Genomic DNA, 26,731 nt, shown 5'->3' with positions numbered 1-26,731 from the left:
AGACACGTACCCCAAAACAGGCCTGAACTACAGTAGGAAGTACCAGTTGAGAACTTGTGTGTTTTTTAAAAGTTTGAACCATAATAAGAGTAAACCAGGGAAAACTCTGATTCTCTCTCCTTGCGCAGCTGTGAGGAGAGCCCTCAACCTCACACACATGGGCACACGCACCCCTGGGGTGCTCTGCCATACAGACAGCAGGCTGTCTGCTGCACCAGGACAGTGATCACCGCCCCAGGGCCAGATCCAAGATACCCATCAGTCAACTGGCCAATTAAAGAAGTCAGCGTAGCTGTCTTCCCATCACCCCCACCAACCCAACTGCTGGTCCCATAAAAGCAGTGCTGAGACAGCCCAGGTCCCCAAGGAGCAGAGCCAGGATGGGAGACAGAGGGTGTGGAGGAACATGAGTAAGTAGGAGAGGGCTGAAGGGCTTTTGGGAGAGAGGGGCACTATGATGGGACCCACTCTGGGGACAGGAGTCAGGAAGGGGAAACTGGGAGAGCTGCCTGAGCAGGAGGGTGGGCAGTCGAGACCACGCCTATCACCGCTCCATCAGCGTCTTGTCTTGTCTGGAAATCAAGCTTCCTGATGCCCGTGCGTGTGTGTACATATGTGTGTGCAGGTGTACACGCATGAATGGGCACGCACCACTAGACCTTGGCCTCTTCAGTCACGGGCTTGGCCTCCTTTTCCAATGTGGTCCAGGACTAGACCCCCAGCGAGCTCAGAGCAGGACAGCCGAGCTGCCCAGGGTCTGGCAGTTAGGTTAGCCATTGCCTGGCCAGCCACGTGGGCAGACCCACTGAAGAGCCAACCCACCTCCCTCCAGAATAACCCATCAGTCAAGTGCTTCTGGCTGCCTGGTGACCCACAGCCCAGAGCCCATCACCCCACCACTGACCCCTCCCCGAGCCCCAGAAGTAACCCCGCTGTGGAGGCTCCCCCAAGGGGCCCCTCGGGGGCCTACCCTCCCCTGCCCCTCTCCAGGCCTCATCTTCCAGCGGGTAGGACGCATCCTGCCCCTCTACCCCGGGCGGGAGGTCCGCACCAGCCCCTATGCCTGTGTTGCAGGTGGGCCAAGCGGGGCCAGATCATCAAGGAGGCCTCGGGGGAGGTGTACCGGACCACCGTGGACTACACGTACTTCTCAGAGCCCGTCTCCTGCGAGGTGACCAACGCCCTGGGCAGCACCAACATCAGCCGCACGGTCGACGTCTACTGTGAGTGGCTCGGGCCTTCCCTGGCTTATGGGCTCAGGCTGGTCTCCACTCTCAGCTGGAGGAACCATCGTGGGCTCATTGTACACAACATAAGAATGCCTCCCAAGCTCGGAATCCATGCCCTTTACAGAAAACGTCCCCATGTACTGTCTCGTGTTTATCTTGACCCTCATAATCTCCCAGGGAGGGGACCTCCCTGGCGTCCAGTGGTTAGGACTCTGCTTTCACTGCAGAGGGCGAAGGCTCCATCTCTGGTTGGGGAACTAAGATCCTACAAACCGTGCAGCATGGCAAAAAAAAAAAAAATCTTAAAAAAAAAAAAATCATCTAGGGAGGCTAGAATTCTTATTCCTAGCACCCAAATGAGGGGACGGAGGCCCGAAGTCACACAGCAGATGAGGAGCAGAATGAGGACCAAGATGGGTCAGCCTCCCATTAGGGGTGGCCCCTCCTTGCCGCTGGCCAGGCAGGGACCCTCGAGGGAGCCAGCCCTTGGCTGTGTTCACCACGTTGACCGTGTACAGATTCAGAAGCACTCTAACAAACTTTATTTCTGACCCCCTCACCCCCACCGGCCTCAGCAGGAAGCGCGATGACTCCCTGTTTGCATCAGGGGACTCTTGTGGGCCTCCTGACCCCGGTTTCACACTTGCTCCCTGAAGGCAGCTCTCTGCACACCCTCCTGTCACTGCCCCTGAAATCCCACTGCTGCACCTGCTCTGGGGACCCAGACTCCGTCTGCAGGGGCTTCTGGGTAGGGCGGGGGAGGGGCAGGGGGGACGAGCCTCCACTAACTGGATACGTGCGGGGAAAGGACCTGAAGGCCTCCCCTTCAGTGTTGAAAAGGAGGTGGGGCAGGGCCGGAATAGAGGATAATGGAGGGTGGGGTGACACCGTGCAAGAGGCCTGGTGTCCCCCACTGCTTATCTCCCAGCCCTGCAGTGGCCCTGCGGTGGCCCAGGAGCTGGGCTCGATGCACGGGGAACTTGGCTCCAGGTCACCTGCTGAGGCCTGAAGGAGGTGGGCAGTTGACTTGAAGGCAGACAGAGATTCTGGGGTGGGAGGCAGGCCCCTCCGTCCACACCCTGGAGCCAGGGTGGGGCTTCCTGGAATCAGGACAAAGGGAAGGGGATGGGAGAGCGCTGGGGGGCAAATCCAGGCAGAAATGGGGCCAGAGCAGCTTTTTCTGGGCCTGGAGCTGCCTACTTCCACGGTGGGCCCCAGGGAGGCTGGGCTGGAGGAGAGGGGCCCTCCTGCTTAGCTCCCAGGCCAGGCCCAGACAGGTAGAGGCCTGACCTGTAAGGGAATGGGCCAGCGTGGATGGACGGGGCAAGCACAGTGGGGGAGAGGAGGGGCGGACAGGAGTGTCCCACACCCCACCACCACAGCCCCGGCTCCCCCCTCCTCCCATGGCAGTTGGGCCCAGGATGACCACAGAGCCCCAGTCCCTGCTCGTAGACCTGGGCTCGGACGCTGTCTTCAGCTGCGCCTGGACAGGCAACCCATCCCTGACCATCGTCTGGATGAAGCGGGGCTCGGGCGTGGTGAGTCCACAGCTGGGATCACAGAGAGCCTGGCAGGGGTGGGGTGACCTCAGGCCCGGGGGGAAACTGCCTCCCGGGGCCCCTCTCACTCACACACTAGAGATGAGAGTCTCCCGTGTAAACTACAGGAAGAGGAGCCCCAGAAAGGAGAGAGGGAGCCCCAGGTACCCACACCTACCCCCCTTAGGCCTAAACACATTCAGCCAGTACAGTTTTGCCCTGTCGTGAACCTTATGAGAAAAGCAGGTGGTCACCAAGACGCTGGGGGTGAAAAGTCCCTAGAGAGGTTTTTCAGCTCTCCCCTAATAGTCATGACCTTCAGCTTTGCAGTTAAGCCTGTCCTTCTCCCTGCTTTTTCCTCTTTTAAAGTGTGTGTGTTCTTTAGAGGAGGAAATGGCAACCCACTCCAGTGTTCTTGCCTGGAAAACCCCATGGACAGGGGAGCCTGGTGGGTTACAGTCCATGGAGTCGCAAGAGCCAGACATGACTGAGCGACTCAAGTACCAAGAGTTTCAGACCTCCCTCCTCCCAGGAGGACAGGGAGAGCCTCAGGCAGGGAAGCCGGGAGGAAAGTGGCCTCCGTGTCCCCTACTGCCTGCTGGACACTACACTGTCCTCCGAGTGTCACTGCCCCGTTATAGGGATAAGGAAAGGGCCTCAGAGAAGAGAACTAGGGCCCAAAGCCACACGAGCAGGCACCTCAGAAGCCGGGATCTCAACTCAGACGTTGAATGCCAAAGCCTATTTCCTTCTCATCCCTCCAAAAGTCAGTGTTAGTCTCTCAGTCGTGTCCAACTCTTTGTGACCCCACGGACTGTAGCCCTGCCAGGTTCCTCTGCCCGTGGGATTCTCTAGGCAGGAAGACTGGAGTGGGTTGCCATTTTCTCCTCCAGGGGAGCTTCCCGACTCAGGGATCAAACCCAGGTTTCCTGTATTGCAGGCGGATTCTTTACCGCCTGAGCCACCAGGGAAGCCCCAAACCTCATCCCAAAGGGACACTGAAATGACTCAGGACAGACAGATCCAGGACCCTCACAGAAGCTCAGCTTCAGGATAGTCCTTCTCTCTCACTCCAGCCTACCCCCTGAACCCACCGCTTAGGGCTGCAGCGTCTTCAACTTCACAGGGTCCTCTGTGCTGGGGCTCCCCCCATAGGATGGTCCGCCTGGCGCGCTGTGTAATAAGACATTCTGCCCCCTACCCTACCCTGGGGTTGTTCACTGAGACGCTGCAGATCTAGCCCCACACCCCGCCTCTCAGCCCTTCTGGTTCAGAGACAGAGCCCAGCCCCTACTCTCGGTGTCTGACCCTCTCCACATCTCCCAGGTCCTGAGCAATGAGAAGACCCTGACGCTCAAAGCCGTTCGCCAGGAGGACGCGGGGAAATACGTGTGCCGAGCCGTGGTGCCCCGGGTGGGGGCTGGGGAGCGAGAGGTGACCCTGACTGTCAATGGTAAGACCCCACTCATGCCAGGGAGCGGGTGGAGGGCCAGGAGGGTCCCCGGCATTGCTCCGAGGGGTTGGTTTCTGCTCTGGGTCTATAGCGTTCCATCCACCTCTTCACGTCCACGTCAGAGCCCAGCCCTGACATGAGGAGGGACCCGGGTGGTTTCCTGGTCACCTCCCTCCTGTGTGCTGCTTCCACAAGATCTCAGCCCTAAGAGTGACGGCTGATGGATTTTTTCCTGACCAGGTAAAAAGGTGAGAGGATCACTGGGCAGCCAACATAGATCCCACATCCATCCTTTGACCTTGACCTTGGCCCTGGCGGGGAATTTTAGAGGGCATCTCTGTGACTCCTGGTCTACCTCTTCCCTTTGCGTTAGAACCGGTCAACTGGGAAGACCCACCACCATCCCCACAGGGCCAAGTTCAAGGGGTCCCCTGAGGGCAGGGAACTGGTCTTATTATATATAATAAGGTCACAGCATAGCAGGAGAGAACAGTGTGGGTTGCCAGAGAGCTGTCATGTGAGATGTTGAGGGCACAAGGCCTGGATCTCGGGATGTAGACAGTCACAGAGAAGCGGGAACCTAGCTCAGGTCACACCCAAGGAGGCTGGAGCGGCAGCACAGGGGTTCCGTGTTCCTGCCGTCCTGTGCGCTCGGCAGCCAGCTCGGCTGGTCTGAGGGGGTGAGGACGCTAAGGGCACCCCGACCCCGCGTTTCCAGTCAACTTCCCTCTGCTGGGTTTCATTTTGGGGTGAGCCCCGGCAAGAACCAAACCACCGACCCAACTCTGTAGGGCTGCTGCAGACCAGGGCCCAGGCGAGGGGCTGAGCCAAGACCCCGAAGTCAGCCCGAGTGGCTTCATCTCGACCCAGGAAGCTGCCCACTGACAGCCTCATCTGGCCTCCCCTTGCTAGAGACCTAAACCAGCTTGGCACGTCCTCACTGCACCCCGCCCCCGCCCTGTCCCCTGCTGGCCCCATGAGCCAGCCTGCTCCATCTCTTTCTTCTCCCTCCTCCCCACCCCCAGAGGGAGGGTGAATCCACTCAGACCCCAGAACTGTCTGTCCCGGGCAGAACCCGGTCTCGGGAGCCTTCCTGCCTTTCCTACGTGTCCCCAGGATGCCACCAATAAATTGGTGCTGCAGGGCTAAAAATAACAGCATCTGATCGTGCCTCCGTATATCCATGGCAACACGGGCTGCAGCCTTTTCCTGCCGGCTCCGGTGTCTGACACTCGGCTCCTCCGGCACCAGGCCCTGGTGAAATCAGTGGCCTCCCCACTGCCCCCTCTGGGAGGGCGCAGGGAGTCGTGCTGGCCCGTGACCACGGCCAGCTCCGCTCCGACGGCCCTGTGACCAGTCCGGCTGGGGCCCTTCAGACTCACATGTGGCCCCACAAGCCTGAAGCTTTTCAAGGAGCATCCTCGTGTCTGGGAGAAGCACGGTCGATAGAGGAGGGACTGAAATGTGTGTCACTTCAGGCTTTCAAGCACTTTCCAATGGGCATCAAAGCGGTTTCTCGAGGTGGGAACACACACCTCAGAGGACACTCCTCTTGGATGGGACACCCCAGCCTGGGCCCTGGAGTCTCCAGGGTGTGATCTGTACCCTCCAGTGTACTTCGTTCCAACCCCCTCCTCTGCCTCCAATCCTTTGGCACAGGCTCCCCTTGGCCGCCAGGAAGGGAAACACCCAAGAGACCAAAGTGAAGCAAGGAGGCAGGGGGATGAACAGACTGGCCCGCAGAGAGGACCCTGCCAGCCCACACTGGAGTAGACTTGGGAATGAACTTATCTGTACTTGTGTCTGGAGAACAGGTGGAGGGATGGTGAAGACCTTTGGGCAGGGCCTGGACCCAAGGGCCCCACACTACCGACAAACCCCAAATGAGATGAGGTTCTCGTCCAAACGCACCCAGGCCGGGGGATTACTGCTGGCTGTCGCCCTTTGGGGAATAAACTTGCCTAGATCTCGACTGATTGGGCTCAAACCTGGGATTTGCAGAAACGGGATGGAAAGCATACCACTGCTGCATTCTGATTCCCCTAACCCTGTCTGCCCTCACCCAGATTTCTATTCTCGTATAAGGAGCCCTTATATGTGTATGTATTTTGTTGTTGTTCAGTTGCTCAGTCATGTCTGACTCTTTGCAACCCCATGGACTGAAGCAGCCAGGCTTCCCTGTCCTTCACCATCTCCTGGTGTTTGTTCAAACTCGTGTCCTTTGAGTCAGTGATGCCATCCAACCATCTCATCCTCTGTCACCTCCTTCTCCTCCTGCCCTCAATCTTTCCCAGCATCAGGGTCTTCCCTGGTCACTTTTAGAACAGCTGAGACACCCCACCCCACCCCAACCAGGGAAATCCTAGTTCCTGGGAAGTGAAGGCAAAGAGGTTTTATGGGATCATCACTTTCCGCCCAGCAGCACGCCTGCCTTTCAAAAGCCAAAGGCTTCTTGGAGCTAAGGGATCTAAGAGAGAAACCCCTGAGGGTAGGAGCCCTTATCATGAGGGTCCCCCCCACACCCAGCACCAAGCCATTTCCCAGCCTAAACGCAATAGGAGTCACCTCGGCGATTCCCACGACGTTTCTCCCCTTGGCTGAGAGCTACTCGTGGAGATGCAAATCTGCTTTAATTCAGGTGGCTAATATACAGCAAATACGTTTGCAGCAATTTTTGTTTTGTTCCCATCATAAATCTGCCCGTCCTCCAGGTCCCTTGCTTTAGTTCTCTTTCCTGCCTCCTAAGCCCCAAACTTTACCCCAGGGATTGAGAAGAGGGCACAAGGGTTTCTGCCCCCTCACCCTTCGCCCCAGCCACCCAGCCCAGCCAGGAGCCCGAGTCTCCTCCCTCCCAGTCTCATTCCCAGATGTGCATAATGAAGGAACGACTTGAGTTAACAAACAAGCAGAAATGGACAGGAAGCACTGCCAGATTCCTGGTGGATCTTCCAGGCTGTGTGATGCGGTAAATGAGCCAAGTGTCCCCGGGGACATCCATGATCATGACCCGTACACCCATGCACACCTGGGCCGGATTTGATAACGTTGAGGTCAGCTTTGGAGCCATGGTCCCACCTGGGCTGGCTGGTATGTACATGGAGGCAGACAAGATGATGAACTAAGGGATCTCCTGAGACACCTGTGAGATGAAGGCTGTGAGCTATCCAGCCCAGTCCATCTATGTGGGGTGATTCCCCACTTGGGGGAGGAAGACCTTTTATTTCCCTTCCTGCCTGGTTTGCCTGGCCGGCCAAGGACACTGATTTGTTAGGCAAGCGCGCCCTCTACTGGAGATATGAGGGAATGGTTTGAAATCCAAAAGCTGACTAAGACAGAGATGACTTTAGTTTGCCAACAAAGGTCATAGTCAAAGCTATGGTTTTTCCAGTAGTCGTATATGGATTTGAGAGTTGGACTATAAAGAAAGCTGAGCGCCAAAGAATTGATGCTTTTGAACTGTGGTGTTGGAAAAGACTCTTGAGAGTTCTTTGGACTGCAAGGAGATCCAGCCAGTCCACCCTAAAGGAAATCAATCCTGAATATTCATTGGAAGGACTGATACTGAAGCTGAAAGTCCAATATTTTGGCCACCTGATGCGAAGAACTGACTCATCTGAAAAGACCCTGATGCTGAGAAAGATTGAAGGCGGGAGGAGAAGGGGACGACAGAGGATGAGATGGTTGGATGGCATCACCGACTCAATGGACATGAGTTTGAGTAAGCTCCAGGAGTTGGTGATGGACAGGGAGGCCTGGTGTGCTGCAGTCCATGGGATCACAAAGAGTCGGACATGACTGAGTGACTAAACTGAACTGACTTTAGCTAGGGGAGGTGACATTTCCTTCCTTCCTTCCTGACACCTCCCCCACTCCCTTCTCAGGTTTGCCGCCTCCTTTTTAAAGCTCTCCCCGCCTGCCAGGTAGATTTCTCTCGCCTGTGGCCTGTGAGGTCCGTTAGCACTTTGCCCGGTGTCAACCTCACCTCCTTCTATCACCACCACCATCTTCTATTACAGCTCTTCATGTCTCTGGGAATCCTGATTTAGAGGCATTCGCTCACTCATCTTCTCCTGAAAGGTTTATGACTGACGCCTCCTTTATCTCTGAAGCCCCTGCTACATGTTTGCTGAATGGATGTATAAACTTCTGAACTCGCTGCGAGGGGTCCAGCCGGGGGCCCGCCCCTCCCGATTCTCTGATATGATGCTGTCTCCCCAACAGGACCCCCCATCATCTCCAGCACCCAAACCCAGCATGCCCTGCATGGGGAGAAGGGCCAGATCAAGTGCTTCATCCGGAGCACGCCACCTCCCGACCGCATCGTGAGTGCCTGGGGGTGGGCTTGGTAGGGGGGCGGTGAGCAAGGGGGACAGCCACCCCCCCACACACACACACTGAACAGTCTGGTGGGTTATCTCTGCCTGCAGCTACTCAGCCATCTGGCTGGTCAGTCTCACCTCTGTTCTCCCTTTCTTATTGGGAAAAACTTCCTTGGGAAAGCATCAGGAAGACAAAAGTCACAGGCAATTTCTTTTCTCAGGATGCGGTGTGCTGCTCGCCCATGGGTGTGTTTAACTCTGCTCTGCCTCTCAGCTGTGCCTCTGACCACATTCTACATCCTGTGGGCAGAGGGGAAAGAGGGCAGCAGAAGAAAAAGATAAACCATCTCTTCCCTTTCCTGGGTTCAAGGCCAGTCATTAGCAAAGTCATAAACAGGAAGCAGTTATAGTCAGCAGACCCCTCTCTGCACCTCCGGAGGCCTCCTCTGCTTGGCTGTCCATGGAGGACGCTGCCCCATTTATCAAGTTTTCCCTGCAAAAGCATCACTTCATTCTCCCTGTCCCCTTCCTCCAAACCCTGCTCCCCACAGGGCAGTGTGGCTGAGGCAGCCCAATTAGCTCACTCCTGGCCCCCCTGGGTATTTACCTTTGTAAAAGGGGGGGTCTTCCAGCCAAGTTCAGCTGAAACTAGCGGGAGCTGGGGCAGAAGAAAAAGAGAGGCAAGCCCCAGGGCCTGGGTGGTCCTGCCGGAAGACTCAAGTTCACAGGGCAGCTTTACCTTTTCCAGGGACGGCGGTGCCAGAGTGGCGGTCAGGGGCACATGCCCGACAAGTAAGGTGCCCTCCTGTAGATGAAGACATTACAGTTACACCCTTCCTCAGGGGTTGAGCTCATTCACTGTGTGAGTCACACAAAAATGGCAAGAGTTCACGGATAGGACTAATACCTGTGTTTCTCTGTTCCTTTCGCTCTTTTAATGGTTTTAAAATGTAAGTGTAATTATGTTTCATTGTCAATGGAACATTATCAACGCTGTCCCACTGTAGATAATATCCAGTCCACCCCGAGCATGTTCACACAGTCTTTGTCCTCTTGGAGATGGGACTCGAGGCCAGGGGTTCTCAACTGGCAGAGTTCTGCCCCCGGGGAGCATTTGGTGACAGTATCGGATGCAGTTAAACACCCCCACAGAGCCCAGGGCACCCCCAGGAGCGACCTGGAAGTGGCTCGGGGCGCATCCACCCCACCCTCTAGCACTCATTCTGTTGCCGAACACTGCAACAAGAGGGGTGGGGTACCGTGTACCTGAAATGGGTCTGAGAATCAGTAACATCACCATCCTAAACCGAGCTAGACGAAGATTCTCTCAGAGCACAGCCTTTGTACAGAGTAACAAAACCAGACTCAGTCAGCCTGGGGCTGGTCTTCACCACCTGTCTGGGGCATCATCTGAAGGAGGAGCTCCCATTGCTACCCCAGGGCCCCCTGCTCACCCAGGGAAAATGTTCCGACCCAGAGCCGCATAGGGACCCTTGTCGATGGAAACACCCTTTGAGGTGGCCCAGCCTCTAAGCCTGCGTGTGTGTGTGTGGGCACGCGCACGTGCTGTCTGTGGGGTGGTGGGTGTATCAGTGTTGTGACGTGTGTGTGGGGGGCTGCGTGTATCCGTGTTGTGATGTGTGTGTGTGTAGGGGGGTGTGTATCCGTGTTGTGATGTGTGTGTGGGTGTGTGTGTGTATCCGTGTTGTGATGTGTATGTGTGTGGGGTGTGTGTATCCGTGTTGTGATGTGTGTGTGTGGTATGTGTATCCGTGTTGAGATGTGTGTGTGGGGGTGTGTGTGTGTATCTGTGTTGTGATGTGTGTGTGTGGGGTGTGTGTATCCGTGTTGTGATGTGTGTGTGGGGGTGTGTATCCGTGTTGTGATGTGTGTGTGGGGGTGTGTATCCGTGTTGTGATGTGTGTGTGTGTGGGGGTGTGTATCCGTGTTGTGATGTGTGTGGAGGTGTGTGTGTGTATCCGTGTTGTGATGTGTGTGTGTGTGTGAGGGGGGGTGTATCCGTGTTCTGATGTGTGTGTGGGGGTGTGTGTGTGTATCCGTGTTGTGATGTGTATGTGTGTGGGGTGTGTGTATCCGTGTTGTGATGTGTGTGTGTGGTATGTGTATCTGTGTTGTGGTGTGTGTGTGTGGGGGGTGTGTATCCGTGTTGTGATGTGTGTGTGTGGGGTGTGTGTATCCGTGTTGTGATGTGTGTGTGTGGGGGGGTGTGTATCTGTGTTGTGATGTGTGTGTGAGTGTGTGTGTGGGTGTGTGTGTATCCATGTTGTGATGTGTGTGTGGGTGTGTGTGTGTGTATCCGTGTTGTGATGTGTATGTGTGTGGGGTGTGTGTATCCGTGTTGTGATGTGTGTGTGTGTGTGAGGGGGGGTGTATCCGTGTTGTGATGTGTGTGTGGGTGTGTGTGTGTGTATCCGTGTTGTGATGTGTATCTGTGTGGGGTGTGTGTATCTGTGTTGTGATGTGTGTGTGGGGGTGTGTGTGTGTATCCATGTTGTGATGTGTGTGTGTGTGGGGTATGTGTATCCGTGTTGTGATGTGTGTGGGGGGTTGTGTGCGTATCCATGTTGTGATGTGTGTGTGTGTGTGTGGGGGTGTATCCGTGTTGTGATGTGTGTGTGTGTGTGGTATGTGTATCCATGTTGTGATGTGTGTGTGTGGTATGTGTATCCGTGTTGTGATGTGTGTGTGGGGGTGTGTGTGTATCCGTGTTGTGATGTGTGTGTGGGTGTGTGTGTGTATTCGTGTTGTGATGTGTGTGTGGGGGTGTGTGTGTATCCGTGTTGTGATGTGTGTGTGGGGGTGTGTGTGTATTCGTGTTGTGATGTGTGTGGGGTATGTGTATCCGTGTTGTGATGTGTGTGTGGGGGTGTGTGTGTATTTGTGTTGTGATGTGTGTGGGGGTGTGTGTATCCGTGTTGTGATGTGTGTGTGGGGGTGTGTGTGTATTCGTGTTGTGATGTGTGTGGGTGTGTGTGTGTATCCGTGTTGTGATGTGTGTGTGGGGGTGTGTGTGTATTCGTGTTGTGTGTGGGGGTGTGTGTGTATCCGTGTTGTGATGTGTGTGTGGGGGTGTGTGTGTATTCGTGTTGTGATGTGTGTGGGGTATGTGTATCCGTGTTGTGATGTGTGTGTGGGGGTGTGTGTGTATTCGTGTTGTGATGTGTGTGTGGGGGTGTGTGTGTATCCGTGTTGTGATGTGTATGTGTGGAGGGGTGTGTAACCGTGTTGTGATGTGTGTGTGTGTGGTATGTGTATCCATGTTGTGGTGTGTGTGGGGTATGTGTATCCGTGTTGTGTGTGTGGGTGTGGGTGTGTATTCATGTTGTGATGTGTGTGTGGGGGTGTGTGTGTATCTGTGTTGTGATGTGTGTGTGTGTGGTATGTGTATCCATGTTGTGGTGTGTGTGTGTGGGGGTGTATCCGTGTTGTGATGTGTGTGTCTGTGGGGGGTGTGTATCCGTGTTGTGATGTGTATGTGTGGAGGTGTGTGTATCCGTGTTGTGATGTGTGTGTGGGGGTGTGTGTGTATCCAGGTTGTGATGTGTGTGTGGGGGTGTGTGTGTGTGTGTGGTATGTGTATCCATGTTGTGGTGTGTGTGTGTGTGTGTGGTATGTGTATCCATGTTGTGGTGTGTGTGGGGTATGTGTATCCGTGTTGTGATGTGTGTGTGGGGGTGTGTATCCGTGTTGTGATGTGTGTGTGGGGGTGTGTGTGTATCCGTGTTGTGATGTGTGTGGGGGTGTGTGTGTATCCGTGTTGTGATGTGTGTGTGGGGGGTGTGTATCCGTGTTGTGATGTGTGTGGGGGTGTGTGTGTATCCGTGTTGTGATGTGTGTGTGTGAGGTATGTGTATCCGTGTTGTGATGTGTATGTGTGGAGGGGTGTGTATCCGTGTTCTGATGTGTGTGTGAGGTATGTGTATCCGTGTTGTGATGTGTGTGTGGGGGGTGTGTATCCGTGTTGTGATGTGTGTGGGGGTGTGTATGTGTATCCGTGTTACGATGTGTATGTGTGTGTCTATGTGTATGGTGGTGGGTGTATCCATGTTATGATGTGTGTGCATGCTGTGCTGTGTGGCAGTGATCACGACTGTGGACCTGGCCGTGTCCACCCAGGGGTGGGGAGGCCGCCTTGTGGTCCTGGGGGGTGGTCCTGGGGGGTGACCTCCTGATTCTGTGCACTCGGGCAGGCCTGGTCCTGGAAGGAGAATGTGCTGGAATCGGGCACATCGGGCCGCTACACGGTGGAGACGGTCAGCACAGAGGAGGGCGTCATCTCCACGCTGACCATCAGCAACATCGTGAGGGCGGACTTCCAGACCATCTACAACTGCACCGCCTGGAACAGCTTTGGCTCCGACACGGAGATCATCCGGCTTAAGGAGCAAGGTGGGGTGGCCAGGACTGCCAGGTCCATGGGCTGCGGCTGCTCCCTGCGAGGGCAGGGCCCCAGGCGAGGTCCTCCAGGGTCCTGGGGGCACAGAGCTGCCTCCAGGGTGCCCCTGCTAAGCTGAGGGGTGACCCTTGCACTGTCCAGTCCCTGGTGTGTAGGGGGCCGGGCTCAGCCGTCTGCGGTTCCCCAGGGGACACAGGAGACACATGGACCGCTGTGCTGGGAAGGAGATGCCAGAGGGCAGTGTGCAGGCTCGGAGGAGGGAGCCTCAGAAGGGCGTGGAGGGGATTCCAGAGAAGCTGGGCAGGCAGTCTGCCAGCGGCGCTCCGGGTCCTGAGGTTGGCTGCAGGTCTCGCCCCTTTTCCAGGGGCTTAGTCCAGGGCAGACAGGACGGTCCAGGGGGCCTGGGCCCTGGCAGCCTCTGACCCCTCCCAGATGAAGGCCCACCCACAGGCTGCCATGCCTTGGAAGAGATTCTGGGCTGAGCAGGGGGCCTCAGGGCTACCCTGTGGATCCCACACTGCTCCCAACACTGCCTCCCTGATAGATGCTGCTTTGCATAATGCTTTGCCCACATAATTTGCATAATATCATCCACACATCATCCCAACCCTCCCGGTCCCCTGTGGCTTACCCTCCGTGTCTTCCCCTCAGCGCCCCCACTCCTGTGCCCCCCCTTAGTGTCCGCACCCCTACCTCCTCAGAATCACCACCCCCCTCGCCGCCCCACGTCTCTCTCTCTCTCTCTAGCCCCATTCCCCTGGAGCCTTTAAGTCAATCTGAGCCAACTCCAAGTTCAGGTTGGCTAGTCCAGATCTGTGGGGTGTCCCAGAGCCATGACAGGAGAGGGCACCCCCACCCCCACCCCCCTCTGACCCTCCAGACGGCTGCCCCCACCCCCACCCCCAGTCCCGTCCCACCCTGGCCAGCCAGGCCCTGGCTGTGGACGCTTGCTTTATTTCCAAACAGGTTCGGAAATGAAGTCGGGAGCCGGGCTGGAAGCAGGTACGAAGGAGACATGAGACTCCCGGGATGGGGAAGGGACCGCTGGGCTAGCGGGGGAGGGAGCCCAAAGCGGGGGTAGGGAGGCCGGGGCAGGCCGCTAACTTCTCTGCCCTCCCCCCCATCTTGAGGGTTTAGTGCACTCAGAGCATCAGGGCGAGGTGCCCAGGCAGGGTGGGTCTAGGGACCCCCGAGACCTGTCTCCTCTGTGGCTGCGCCCGCAGGCTCCCTGCATTCCACACACCAGCTCCTGCTCCTCCCTGTCCTCCCTCCCGTTCGTCCTCTTTGGAAGCCCTGGCTCCTCCCCTCTGGGGTCAGCTCCTCCCCTCTGGGGTCAGCAGCTGGCCTGCCCAACACCTCCCGCTTCTCACCATCACCACCAGCTTGACCATCGCTTCCAGGACACCAGGGCTGCCCCACCCTGCTGTGACCCGCACAATCCATATTAACCCCACGCTTTCCAATGGCTGGCTCCTAACGCCACTCCTGCATTCCCCGTGGAACTGTCATCTCACCACCAGGCTGCTGGGCACTGCTTCCCTCCCCAGGGACTCGGCAGCCAAGGGGTCACCAGGCTTCCTGGGTTGAGTTGCTCTGTCTTGGGACCTCCTCAAGAGGAGAAGCCCCCACTCCCAGGGAGAAACCCAGAGAAGAGAATCAGGACTTTGCAAGCCAGACCCCACAGTGTTGACAAAGGCCCTGATGAAGATGTGGGATGCTCTGCCCTGGTTCTCCCACCACACTGGCCCAGAAGGAGCTAGGACTGGTCAGTTCCTCCCACAAGCTCCTGGTGGGGCCCACGCACACCCTCCCCTCTGGGCAGACAGCCACTTTAAGAGCATCAGTCCCTACACAGACCACTCAAGGAGGCAACACAGACTCCTGTGTTCCCCCTGTCTCCACCTCTCCTGGGTCTGCACACTCCTCTGAGCTCCCTGACACCTTCCTTGGTGGCTGAGACTCCTAGGGTGGAGAGAAGACTCAGTCCCTCTCCAGGGACATCCCAGAGAGCCCCGTCTAGAGAGGGACACCCTGTACAGGTGACCCAGCAAGGAGTTTCGCACAGGCCTTTATGGAGGGAATGCCACCCTTGAGTGCCCCGCCACACGGGACCCTCTCCCTCTGCCCCGTCCCCCCGATTAAGACAGTTCTCCAGATAAGATGGTCACACAACCATGCCCCACCCAGCTGTTAATGACTTAAGGAAATGTGGCCTCAAGGACACCAGACGCAGAGACCACCCTAGATACCACTTTCCTTATTCTTGGATTTCACGGTCATTGAGGCCCAGGCAGGTTAAGGAACCTTCCACCTTCATCCTTTGCTCTGGGCTCAGCTGAAATAAGACCAGAGTTTTCCAAGGACTCCTAGACTTCCTAGGAGTCTAGGAGAAACTTAAGTCCAACCCAAATTCATCAAATTCAAAAGCATTGCACCAACGAACTTCCAAAGCAGTTTTCCTTCCTGCGAGGAATTGAAACCTGAGACGGAACCATCTCACTGGCAGAACCAGCTCATGGGGCTGGGTGAGGTCAAGTCCGTTGTCTCGCCCCTGACTCTTGAGACCAGGCCAACACCTCCCGTTTGTTGTCCCCTGGCGCTCCTACAGGGGCCTCAGCCACCACTAGGCAGGTGATTCATGGACCTGTGTGCAAGTCCTGGGCTAGAAGGGAAATCCCACAGTGACAGCCGACACTGCCCACCACCGCGGCACCCGCTCCTTTGGGAGAGGGACCCTCCCTCTCCCGCCAGCCTCTCTAGGGGCTGCGGTCTGCCAGGTTCCTCCTCTTTTCTTCTCTTTAAAGAAAACAACAGTGCGAGACGAGAGGCCAACCCCCGTTGAAGACAGACACCTGGAGTCCCAGTCATCTACCCTGAGAACATCATCTACCCTTGAGAGCAGTGGGAGAGGACTTCAAAAGTCCTCTAAAAGGGACTTTGCTCTCGTTGCATCTGCTGTGGTCCTCCTTCCCACACAGACACGGGGGCAAAGGCTTGGATAGTTTCGGGTACCAGCTTGTGCCAGCCTTTACCTGCCTGCATTCATCTGTATGAATCCCAAGGGCTTCCCCTGGTGGCTCAGTGGTAAAGAAGCCCCCTGCAATTCAGGAGATGTGGGTTCGATCCCTGGGTCGGGAAGATCCCCTGGAGGAGGAAATGGCAACCCACTCCAGTCTTCTTGCCTGGAGAATCCCATGGACAGAAGAGCCTGGCAGACTACAGTCCATAGGGTGGCAGAGTCAGATGTGACTTAGCGACTAAACAATGACAACAAAAACCCCAGCCCTCCCCCACCCTCAAGGCAGGTGCTGTTACCATCCCAGTTTACAGATGAGAAAGGAGAGGTAAAGTTGGTTGGTCTGGGCCGTACAAAGGCTGTGAGAGTGGAAGATGCCATGTGACGCAGTGTGCGGAGCTGGGCAGGACGAGGAGGGTGGTTAAGAGGAGACCGGGTTTGCACTGGTTCTACTGCATCTGCGTGTCCTTAACCAAGTCACTTGACTTCTCTGGGCCTCCGGGTGTCCATCTGTAAATAGGAGGCTTGGACTCTGTGAGCCCTAAGCTGTCCCTCTCCCTGCATTCCTTAGTTTATCCCCCCATGGACACTTCAGGGCCCCACATCTTATGCTCAGACCCCCTCTGCCACCACAGAAAGGTCTGGACCGTCTGGAAGAGTGACCCCGCCACCCTAACGTCACCCTCCCCCCTCCCTACCCATCTCTACTGGAGGAGGGCGTGAGACAGACTCCAGGAACTCGGCAGGAAGTGGAGCCCTGCCTGGCTGGCATTCCGGGCATCTCTCTGGCAGGGTGGGGTGTCAGGATTCCTGCCTGGGAGACTGGCAGGACTGGGCCTCTCTCCTTAAAGAGGTGGGGGGAGGGAAATCCCTGGTTGTCCAGTGGTTAGGACTCTGCAGAGGGCATAGGTTCAATCCCTGGTTGGGGGACTAAGATCCCTGTATGCTGCACAGCATGACCAAAAAAATTGGAAAAAAAAAAAAAAAGATTTTTTTTTTCCCCCAAAAAGAGGTGGGCGGGAAACTGTGATCCTGCCCTCCGGCCTCTAAGACTTGCCTCTGGCACCTTCCACCTGCGATGCCCAGGCCCTCAAACTACCTTAGACCTGAAAAGTCTCTGAAAGCTGGTTGTCCATGTCCACCCCCAGCCCCGGGAAAGAGAAGAGAAGGAAAATCAGAGCGAACAAAAGCAGCAGCAGTGACCATAGTCATCTGCCAAAGAAAAGCCAGGGACTTAGACTCTCCCGGTTTACCCCTGTGGAGCGCTCAGCTGCACCCAGGCTCGCCTCTCATCTCCACGCTCCCCTCCCCTCCCATGTCTGCTTGCTTCGTCTCCCCCTCATCACCACTCCCCATCTTTCTCAGTCCCCCTGCCCCCTCCACGTGACCCCTGTCCCTGCCCGAGCTGACCCCCGTGGCCTCTGCCGGAGCCTGCCCAGGCCCCCGCGGCCTTTCCCAAGTGTGCCTGTGCCCAGAGCTGGGCAGGGGCTGAGCCCAAGGAGCTGGGTGGGGTCCCCCAGGGGAGAGCTGTCTGTCCTGGCTTCCCCGTCAGCCCGCCTGCTTCTCTCCCACAGAGGCTGTACCGATGGCGGTCATCATCGGGGTGGCCGTTGGAGCTGGCGTGGCCTTCCTCGTCCTTCTGGCAACCATTGTGGCCTTCTGCTGCGCCCGCTCCCAGAGAAGTACGGGAGGGAGACCCGGGAGCTCGGGCAGGGGGACAGAGAAAAAGGCAGGGCTTAGGCTGCCCCGGAGAGCAAGTAAGCGGGAACAACAGGGGCCCCACCAGTGCTGTGAGCTTCAGGGCCAGGGCCGGGTCTCACGTGTATCTTCCCATGTGCGGTGCTTTGCCCCGCATCCGGGACACAGTGGGCACTCGACTGATGCTGGGCTGGACAGAAGTGGACGTCCTCCCTCAGGGCCATCAGCTGGCACCTTGGATCAAACACACACCACACTCCCTGTGCTTTGAGAACTGTACTGAAATCCCTCGGCGGGGGCAGGGAAGGGGAGAATCCTTGCCCTCCAAGATCTGCTAGTCCAACCAGAAAAGCAGGTCACGCACACACGAAAATAAACAACAAAAGCATTCAGGGAATTGCTTCGTGTGGATTCTTAAAAGGCCTTTAGTCATTAGGCATAAAACGCGGGTGTTGATGCCCTCTTGAATTGTGTGCGCCTGGACACATTGTGTGCTCCATCCTGAGCGTAGCTCTGAAATTCTGTGTGCTAGACAGACACGTGGAAGGGTAGGTGGGACGGCGGAGCCGTGGGAACAATAGAGACACAGTCTTGCAGCCCCACCTCTTCTACCCTGTGACCTCCGGGCAAGCCACAGCTACTCCAGGCCTCCGTTCCCTCCTGTGTGACAGCAAGGGGTCAGCTGAAGTGACTTTCAGGGTCCCACCCAGCACTAACATTCTATGGGCATGAGGCACCAAGTGAATCAACAGAGGAAGCCTGCGCCCTCCTCCACTTGGCAGCCTTCACGTGTTGGAAAAAGGCTGCCTGTGTCCTCCCCTCCAAGCTGAGCAGCCTTGCTCTCTTGAGGGCTCCCAAGGATGCAGTGTCAGGCCCGTCCTTCCCACCCACTCAATGGACTTCATAGGGAAGTGTATTTTAGCAGCAATTTCCCAGCAGAGCTCTCCAGGTATCAATGGGCTTCCTCCTCTAGAAGCCAGTAAGCTTTCCATCACAAAAGCTGGACCACACTAGCACAGGGGTGTTTCCACTTCGGACGGGAGCTGGACCAGAGGATCTCCAGGTCCTTTCCAAGAATCGGAGGTGTGATTCTCTGAACAGAGAGACCAGAGCCGGGTAGGGCAGGTCAGAGAAGACTTCTAGAAGGAGGTGAGAATTTAGTAGGATGACCAGTGGCCATGGGAGCAGCAGTGAAAGGCTGAGAAATGTGCAACCAGGAGCCCTTAGAGAAAGCACTCTGAGGCCCCTACAGCAGCCCACAGCACATCCAGACAGGTGTTCTATTACTGGGGCGGGGGTGGGAGGGGCAGAGGGGGAATTCATGAAACTGCTGAGTTCAGGGGCTAGAGAGTAAATCCAAGGGGAGCAGGGAGCTTGACAACTCAGGCCCTGAAGTCTGAGGTAACAACTGTCTGTCGTCTATGCTTTCTTATTTTATGTCCAGATCTCAAAGGTGTTGTGTCCGCCAAGAATGACATCCGGGTGGAGATTGTCCACAAGGAGCCCACCTCGGGCCGGGAGGCTGAGGAACACCCCACCATCAAGCAGCTGATGGTGAGAATGTCATCGTATCCCTGCCCCACCCAGACCTCTGTGCCCTGAAGGCCCCAGAACCAGAGGCTTCCTGATGCTCTAGATGCTCCTGAGAACAAAGCATCAGCCAAGATGTGCTTCTCCGCCTCCCCCAGGCCCCCCACCTCAGTTATTAGGCCAGGCATCCTCAGGCAGACCTAGGAGGCACCATGGGTTGGGTTCCAGACCACCACAATAAAGCGAGTCGCATGCATTTTTTTTTTTTTTTTGGTTTCCCAGTACATACCAAAGTTACATTTACACTATACAGTTAGTTAACTGCACAGTAGCATTGTGTCTTTTAAAGTGTACATACCTTAATTTAAAAGTACTTTATTGCTAAAAAATGCTAACCATCATCTGAGCCTTCAGTGAGTAAGAACATCATCAAAGATCGACTGATCACAGATCCCCATAACAAAGATTATACTAATGACAAGGTCTGGGGACTTCCCTGGTGGTCCAGTGGTTAAGACTCCTGGTTCCCATTGAAAGGGGAGTGGGTTCAATCCCTGGTTGATGAACTGAGATCCCACATGCTGCACAGCCCAGCCAAAAAAAAAAAAGGTTTGAATTGTCATGAGAATTATCAAAACATGACACAGAGACATGAAGTGAGCAGCAAACACGTTTGGGAAAATAATGCCAATAGACTTGCCCAACACAGGGTTGACACAAACCTTGGATTTATTAAAAAATATATATATATTTGCGAAGTGCAATAAAACTAAGTATGCTTGTATTCTCAGTCAACAAAGGTGTATAGTGTGTCTACTGTATCGTGTTTGGAGCTCTCAGAGACCCAAAGACAGCTAACATGCATTTCCAGCTTGCAGAGCCCAGCTGTCCAGTAAGCAGAGAACACCTGCATTGTTGTCGTTGTTTAGTCCCTAAGTCACGTCCAACTCTTTGTGACCCCATGGACTGCAGCACACCAGGCTCCTGTGTCTCCCAGCGTTTGCTCAGATTCATGTTCATTGAATCAGTGATGCCATCTAACCATCTCATCCTCTACCACCTCTTCTCCTCCTGCCTTCAGTCTTTCCCAGCATCAGGGTCTTTTCAAATGAGTCGGCTCTTTGCATCAGGTGGCCAAAGTATTGGAGCTTCAGCTTCAGCATCAGTCCTTCCAGTGAATATTCAAGGTTGATTTCCTCTAGGATTGACTGGTTTGATAGCCTTGTAGTCCAAGGGATTCTCAAGAGTCCTCTCCAGCACCACAATTCGAAAGCACCAATTCTTTGGGGGCTCAGCCTTCTTTATGGTCCAGTTCTCACATCTGTACATGACTTCTAGAAAAACCATAGCTTGACTGCTTGACTATTAGGACCTCTGTCGGCAAAGTGATGTACATAAATTGTCATAATATGATGTGACATAACATGTAATCCTATACACATACACACACAGGTATTATCAACATTCAGTACATGGCTTCTCCCCCGCCCCCAAGGAAAGTCTGCAATAAGCATAGGTTCCTCTTCAGGAGCCGGCCTGTTGTACACTTATAACTTCTCTGGCAACTCCAAGGCCACTCCCTCTCCTCCTCTTGATTCCCACTGATAGACCGTGACTCATCCCTCTGTGCAGACAGACCCTGGAAAACTCTGCTAGAACGCTCGGTTGCATATTGTGTCACGGTTATAATATGTCAGAGGAGCCGCAGCAAGCCAGTGGGTTAACAGCCTGGGCCTCTCTGTGCTCCAATCTTCTTATCTAGGAAATGGGATGAAATGGCAGGGTGAGGGCTCAGTGGGTAAACCCCTGAAGAGTGTGGAGCCAGCGGAACACAGTGAGGGCGCCAAGGAAGGGGAGCTATTGACATCGATGTGAAGTCACCTGTTTCCTTATCTGCCTCCACTAGAGAGGGTGAGCAAGCCGCCGTAAGTCAGCCCTGTGTCCCTGGCGCCTTCCACAGTCCCTGGAAGATGCTCGCCGCCATTCAGTGACTTAAATTGACGTCTTCTCTGCTGCTCTTTTTCTATCCAGTTGATTTTCCGGTCCTGTCAATCCCCACTTCACCATCTTTTCAAAGAGGTGCCTCTGCCACTTCTTCATTGTTACTCCTTAGCGCAGGCCTCCCTGGTCCATGACAGACAGCATCGTCCCAAGCGGTCCCACATTCTCACCTTTTACCATTTGACTCACCAGAATCTTTCTAAAATGAATATCTGATTCTGTGGTGTGTGGGACCTTAGTTCCCCAGCCAGGGATCGAACCCACATCCCCTGCATTGAAGGGTAGATTCTTAACCACTGGACCACCAGGGAAGTCCCACATGTTTCTCTTCCACAGTACATTTCTCTAATTACCTGTGAGCATCACCAGATATCCCAGAGTTTCTCAAAGGTCTGCTAATGTCTACTTCACCCAAGCGAACACAAGATCTGACACATGGAACAGTCACTCTTAAAAGGGAGGGGACCACAGCCCAGACCTGGGCAGGAGTGGACATCTCTGTTGATGAGCTTTATCAAGTCTGGTGTGGAGGTCCCCATGCCTGTCCTTCATCCCCCAGGGACCTTGCATTCCCTCCTAGTGGGATGTTCTGAACTCCCCTGACTGTCTTGACACCACTCTCCCGTCCAGACCCTAAAGAGTGGGGGTCACTCAGCAGTCAGTTAAGAGTAGGGGATAACCTCAGCAGAGAAACCCACTGAGGGCTCCCCGTGGGGAGACCTTCTTTCCCCCGCCCCAGTACAGCCCCAGTATGGAGGAAAGGCAGGCTTAGCAGTTGAATCTGGTGGGAAAGAAGAACTCGATCCAGATAGCCACAGCATTTACTGGAAAATGAAAAAAGAAGCATTAATGGGGAGCTAACAGAACCGAACTGCTTTGATTAATTCTCTGGTGCTCCAAAAATAGATCAGGAAAATGAGTCACAAAGAAGAAGTCACATCCCAGTTACGAGAATGGGTGGGAACCTGGACCAGACTGTGTTAGATGCAGAAGTGATACACGGGAAGGATATTCTGCACCATGGGACAGGCACCACTGTGGCTATTCAGACTAATGAATACACCTACTGTGTGCCAAGTATGCTTTATTTTTCACCTTAAGTGCATTATTTTTTAATTTTTAGTAATTTTGAGGCATGTCCCTTCATTCATTCATCTGACATAAATATAACATTTCTGACAGCCCTGCTGTATGGCAGGCACCACGCTGGGCACCAGCAAGTCAAAGAATTAATACAACACAATTAAATATGATTCCATTCCAAACGGATTTTGGTTAATGACCACAGGCACTGTACCAGGCATGCTAGAGACCCAAAGAGAGACAAAAATAGATCCCTGCCCCCTGACTCTCTGGCTTCCATTCAGGAAGATAACTTTTAATAATAATCTAAGTCCTTGCAATGAATAACAGGTGAGGCCCTAGTTGCCACCTCCTCGCAAGTAGCTTCCATTGATTCCTTCTCAAGGTCCTGCCCACTGCCCAGAGGTTCTGCAGTTATTTATCTACAGGTCCACCTCCTGCTGAACAAAGCTGTTTCATAAAGTCTCTTGATCTTTGTTTGCCTGGCCTTCAGCACAATGCCTGGCCTGAAGTCAGTCAGTTCAGTTCAGTTCAGTCGCAAGTCGTGTCCAACTGTTGGTGACCCCATGAATCGCAGCACGCCAGGCCTCCCTGTCCATCACCAACTCCCAGAGTTCACTCAGACTCATGTCCATCGAGTCAGTGATGCCATCCAGCCATCTCATCCTCTGTCATCCCCTGTCATCCCCTTCTCCTCCTGCCCCCAATCCCTCCCAGCATCAGAGTCTTTTCTAATGAGTCAACTCTTCGCATGAGGTGGCCAAAGTACTGGAGTTTCAGCTTCAGCATCATTCCTTCCAAAGAAATCCCAGGGCTGATCTTCAGAATGGACTGGTTGGATCTCCTTGCAGTCCAAGGGACTCTCAAGAGTCTTCTCCAACACCACAGTTCAAAAGCATCAATTCTTCGATGCTCAGCTTTCTTCACAGTCCAACTCTCACATCCATACATGACCACTGGAAAAACCATAGCCTTGACTAGACAGACATTTGTTGGCAAAGTAATGTCTCTGCTTTTCAATATGCTATCTAGGTTGGTTATAACTTTCCTTCCAAGGAGTAACTGTCTTTTTAATTTCATGGCTACAGTCACCATCTGCAGTGATTTTGGAGCCCAAAAAAATAAAGTCTGACACTGTTTCCACTGTTTTCCCATCTATTTCCTATGAAGTGATGGGACCGGATGCCATGATCTTTGTTTTCTGAATGTTGAGCTTTAAGCCAACTTTTTCACTCTCCACTTTCACTTTCATCAAGAGGTTTTTTAGTTCCTCTTCATTTTCTGCCATAAGGGTGGTGTCATCTGCATATCCGAGGTTATTGATATTTCCCCCAGCAATCTTGATTCTAGCTTGTGTTTCTTCCACTCCAGCATTTCTCATGATGTACTCTGCATCTAAGTTAAATAAGCAGGGTGACAATATACAGCCTTGACGTAGTCCTTTTCCTATTTGGAACCAGTCTGTTGGTCCATGTCCAGTTCTAACTGTTGCATCCTGACCTGCATACAGACTTCTCAAGAGGCAGGTTAGGTGGTCTGGTATTCCTATCTCTTTCAGAATTTTCCAGTTTATTGTGTTCAAATCCCTGGAGGTGACAACTGTAGCCAACAGAGAAAGGGAAGAAAGGAAGGGAGTGCCTCTTAGAAATGGGCCTTGCCCGCACCCACCTCTTTGTCTCCAGCTCTCACGAGGGGGTGGGGATAGGGGTCCAAGGGTCCAAGAACAACAGTGAGATCTGGAATCTCCTCCGGACTCTTGTCACCTGCCTCTGGGGGGAGGGGGAGGCAAAGATGGCAAGCATCTTTTGAGTTCATTTCTCCAGCTTTCCCCTGGGATGAGTGGACAGTCAGCCCACCTCCTACCCTCTGAGCAGCTGTTTTGGGGTTGTAGATGGACCGGGGCGAATTCCAGCAAGACTCAGTGCTGAAGCAGCTGGAGGTGCTCAAAGAAGAAGAGAAGGAGTTTCAGAACCTGAAGGTAAGGAGAGCCCTGCTTACAGTCACCGCACGGCCTGGATTCTAGGCTTCAGCGCTGATGACCCCAGCCCCAGATCCGAGCAAACTACAGCAGCAAATAAGAAGAGAAAGGCCAGAACTCACCTTTGGGATCTCTCCTCTCCATCAAGTTGGGATCACCCCCCCCCCAACAAGGAGATGAGAGAGTTAACTTCCTCTCCAATCACATTTATAATGAATTTCCATGTTCTGGACTAAAACAAAAAATAATGAAAGGTTCTCACATGACCTTGAGCTGCTGCTACTGCTGCTGCTGCTAAGTTGCTTCAGTCGTGTCCGACTCTGTGCGACCCCATAGACGGCAGCCGACCAGGCTCCCCCATCCCTGAGATTCTCCAGGCAAGAACACCGGAGTGGGTTGCCATTTCCTTCTCCAATGCATGAAAGTGAAAAGTGAAAGTGAAGTCGCCCAGTCGTGTCTGACTCTTCGCGACCCCATGGACTGCAGCCTACCAGGCTCCTTCGTCCATGGGATTTTCCAGGCAAGAGTACTGGAGTGGGGTGCCATTGCCTTCTCCGGACCTTGAGCTAGCTGCTCTGAAATAACAAAACATGCTGGGCAAGACTGGCTTTCCCAGGTGGCGCTAGCGGAAAGAACCTGCCTGCCAATGCAGGAGACGTAAGAGACAGGAGTTCGATCCCTGGGTTGGGACGATCACCTGGAGAAGGAAATGGCAAGCCACCGCAGTATTCTTGCCTGGAGAATTCCAGGGACAGAGGAGCCTGACGGGCTACAGTCCATAGGGTGGCAGAGAGTTGGACATGACTGAGCGATTAAGCACACACTGGGCAAGACCCTACTTGAATACCTGCCAGCATCCTGCCCAGGCTAATAATCCACACCCCCACTCTGGCCCCCTGCCTACCTCCCCTACCTTCCTCCTATCTGTCCCTGGCCCTTCCCCACTGTCCATCAGATGATGTGACAAGGCTCTCCCTCCGGCCCCTGCAGGACCCCACCAATGGCTACTACAGCGTCAACACCTTCAAGGAGCACCACTCGACCCCCACCATCTCGCTGTCCAGTTGCCAGCCGGACCTGCGCCCCACAGGCAAGCAGCGCGTGCCCACTGGCATGTCCTTCACCAACATCTACAGCACGCTGAGCGGCCAGGGCCGCCTCTACGACTACGGGCAGAGGTTCGTGCTGGGCATGGGCAGCTCGTCCATCGAGCTCTGCGAGCGGGAGTTCCAGCGGGGCTCGCTCAGCGACAGCAGCTCGTTCCTGGACACGCAGTGCGACAGCAGCGTCAGCAGCAGCGGCAAGCAGGACGGCTACGTGCAGTTCGACAAGGCGAGCAAGGCCTCGGCCTCCTCCTCCCACCACTCCCAGTCCTCTTCGCAGAACTCCGACCCCAGCCGGCCCCTGCAGCGGCGGATGCAGACGCACGTCTGAGCATCCCGGACCGAGGGTGGGGGACGGGTCGGAGCTCGGTCTGGCTCTGCAGAGACTTTGCAAAGGACCCCGGAAGCAGCCGCCTTCAGGACAGCCCCGAGGGCCACCACCCTCCCCGCAGCCCCGACCGATGGTGCACAAGTAGAGACGCGGGAAAAGGAAGCAGCCGAGAGGAGGTGTGCTCTTTACCGGCCTCTCAGTCCCGGCCTTTTTCTGGAGGCCCTCCTCCACCTGCTCCTCCCACAGGCTCCAGAGGCAGCTAAAACTCTGCTTTTGTGAATTGTACCCGTTGCTGCCCGCCAGCCCTGCCCCCATTCTTGTGCTTCAGTACCGCAGCCCTGGGAAGCAGGGGGTCAAGCGCTCCCCGGTGCTGAGCTACCCCAGCGCCCCCTGCCGCTCCCAGCCTCCGAGGCTGGGAAGCCAGAACCGGCCCTGGCCCTTGGCCGCCACCCCAATTTGTTCGGTGTTTTGTGTCCATACTCTTGCAGTTCTGTCCTCGGACTGGAGGCCTCTCAGCTCTGCAGTGGGACTGGTCTAATCAGAGACTGTGTCTGGGTGGGGGGCGGGGGGGCAGTTTGGGGGAGAAAGAGGAAGGAGGGGGAGTGTGACACGCGGGGACCCCTCGCCAGGCTGTGTGACCCAGAGCCTTCCCTACCCCTGCTTCGTGTACTCCTCCTCCCCCACCCCTGCACATTCAGAGTCAATATAAGGAGTGTGAGAGCTGCTCTGGTCAGGGTTCTTTAAACAGCGGTTGGAGGGACTGTGTTTGGGGATGCATGGGGTTTGAGGGGACCAGCAAGCAGGCCTTCAAGTGATGAGACTGGCCTTCTCAGCTGAGCCTAGAGGCACCCACAGAACCGTGGTGCTGTCTTCGGTACAACTGCAGGGCCACTAGAGGATGCGAATCAGCCCCTCATGCCTACCTGCCACCTGAGAATAAACATTAGGGGCCCTGCCTCCAATAGACCATTCTGTTCTTTTGTTCCTGCTGAGACAAGGGGAGACCCCAAGAACTCAGAGGATGCTTTGGGAACC

At 54.9% G+C, this 26,731-nt stretch overlaps 1 protein-coding gene across 2 annotated transcripts in view; it reads left to right on the top strand.

Moving 5' to 3' along the window:
- Positions 1 to 26,246, top strand: part of KIRREL3 (kirre like nephrin family adhesion molecule 3) — a 606,294-nt gene extending 580,048 nt beyond the window's left edge. The window contains exons 8-17 of one of the 2 annotated variants that reach the window (XM_061406371.1): positions 1,075 to 1,223; positions 2,640 to 2,767; positions 4,094 to 4,220; positions 8,442 to 8,542; positions 12,751 to 12,949; positions 13,923 to 13,958; positions 17,547 to 17,654; positions 19,115 to 19,224; positions 24,176 to 24,262; positions 25,253 to 26,246. In XM_061406371.1, the coding sequence (XP_061262355.1) occupies positions 1,075 to 1,223; positions 2,640 to 2,767; positions 4,094 to 4,220; positions 8,442 to 8,542; positions 12,751 to 12,949; positions 13,923 to 13,958; positions 17,547 to 17,654; positions 19,115 to 19,224; positions 24,176 to 24,262; positions 25,253 to 25,696 (1,489 nt within the window). In that variant the 3' untranslated portion in view covers positions 25,697 to 26,246. The remainder of the gene's footprint in view (positions 1 to 1,074; positions 1,224 to 2,639; positions 2,768 to 4,093; positions 4,221 to 8,441; positions 8,543 to 12,750; positions 12,950 to 13,922; positions 13,959 to 17,546; positions 17,655 to 19,114; positions 19,225 to 24,175; positions 24,263 to 25,252) is intronic. The other variant, XM_061406372.1, reaches the window with a different exon arrangement.
- The last annotated feature ends 485 nt before the right edge of the window (positions 26,247 to 26,731 follow it).

Source organism: Bos javanicus, chromosome 29 (genome assembly GCF_032452875.1).
Source record: "Bos javanicus breed banteng chromosome 29, ARS-OSU_banteng_1.0, whole genome shotgun sequence".
Lineage (NCBI taxonomy): Eukaryota > Metazoa > Chordata > Mammalia > Artiodactyla > Bovidae > Bos > Bos javanicus.
Note: the sequence above shows the minus strand (reverse complement) of the source record. Positions and strands in the feature narration are given on the sequence as shown.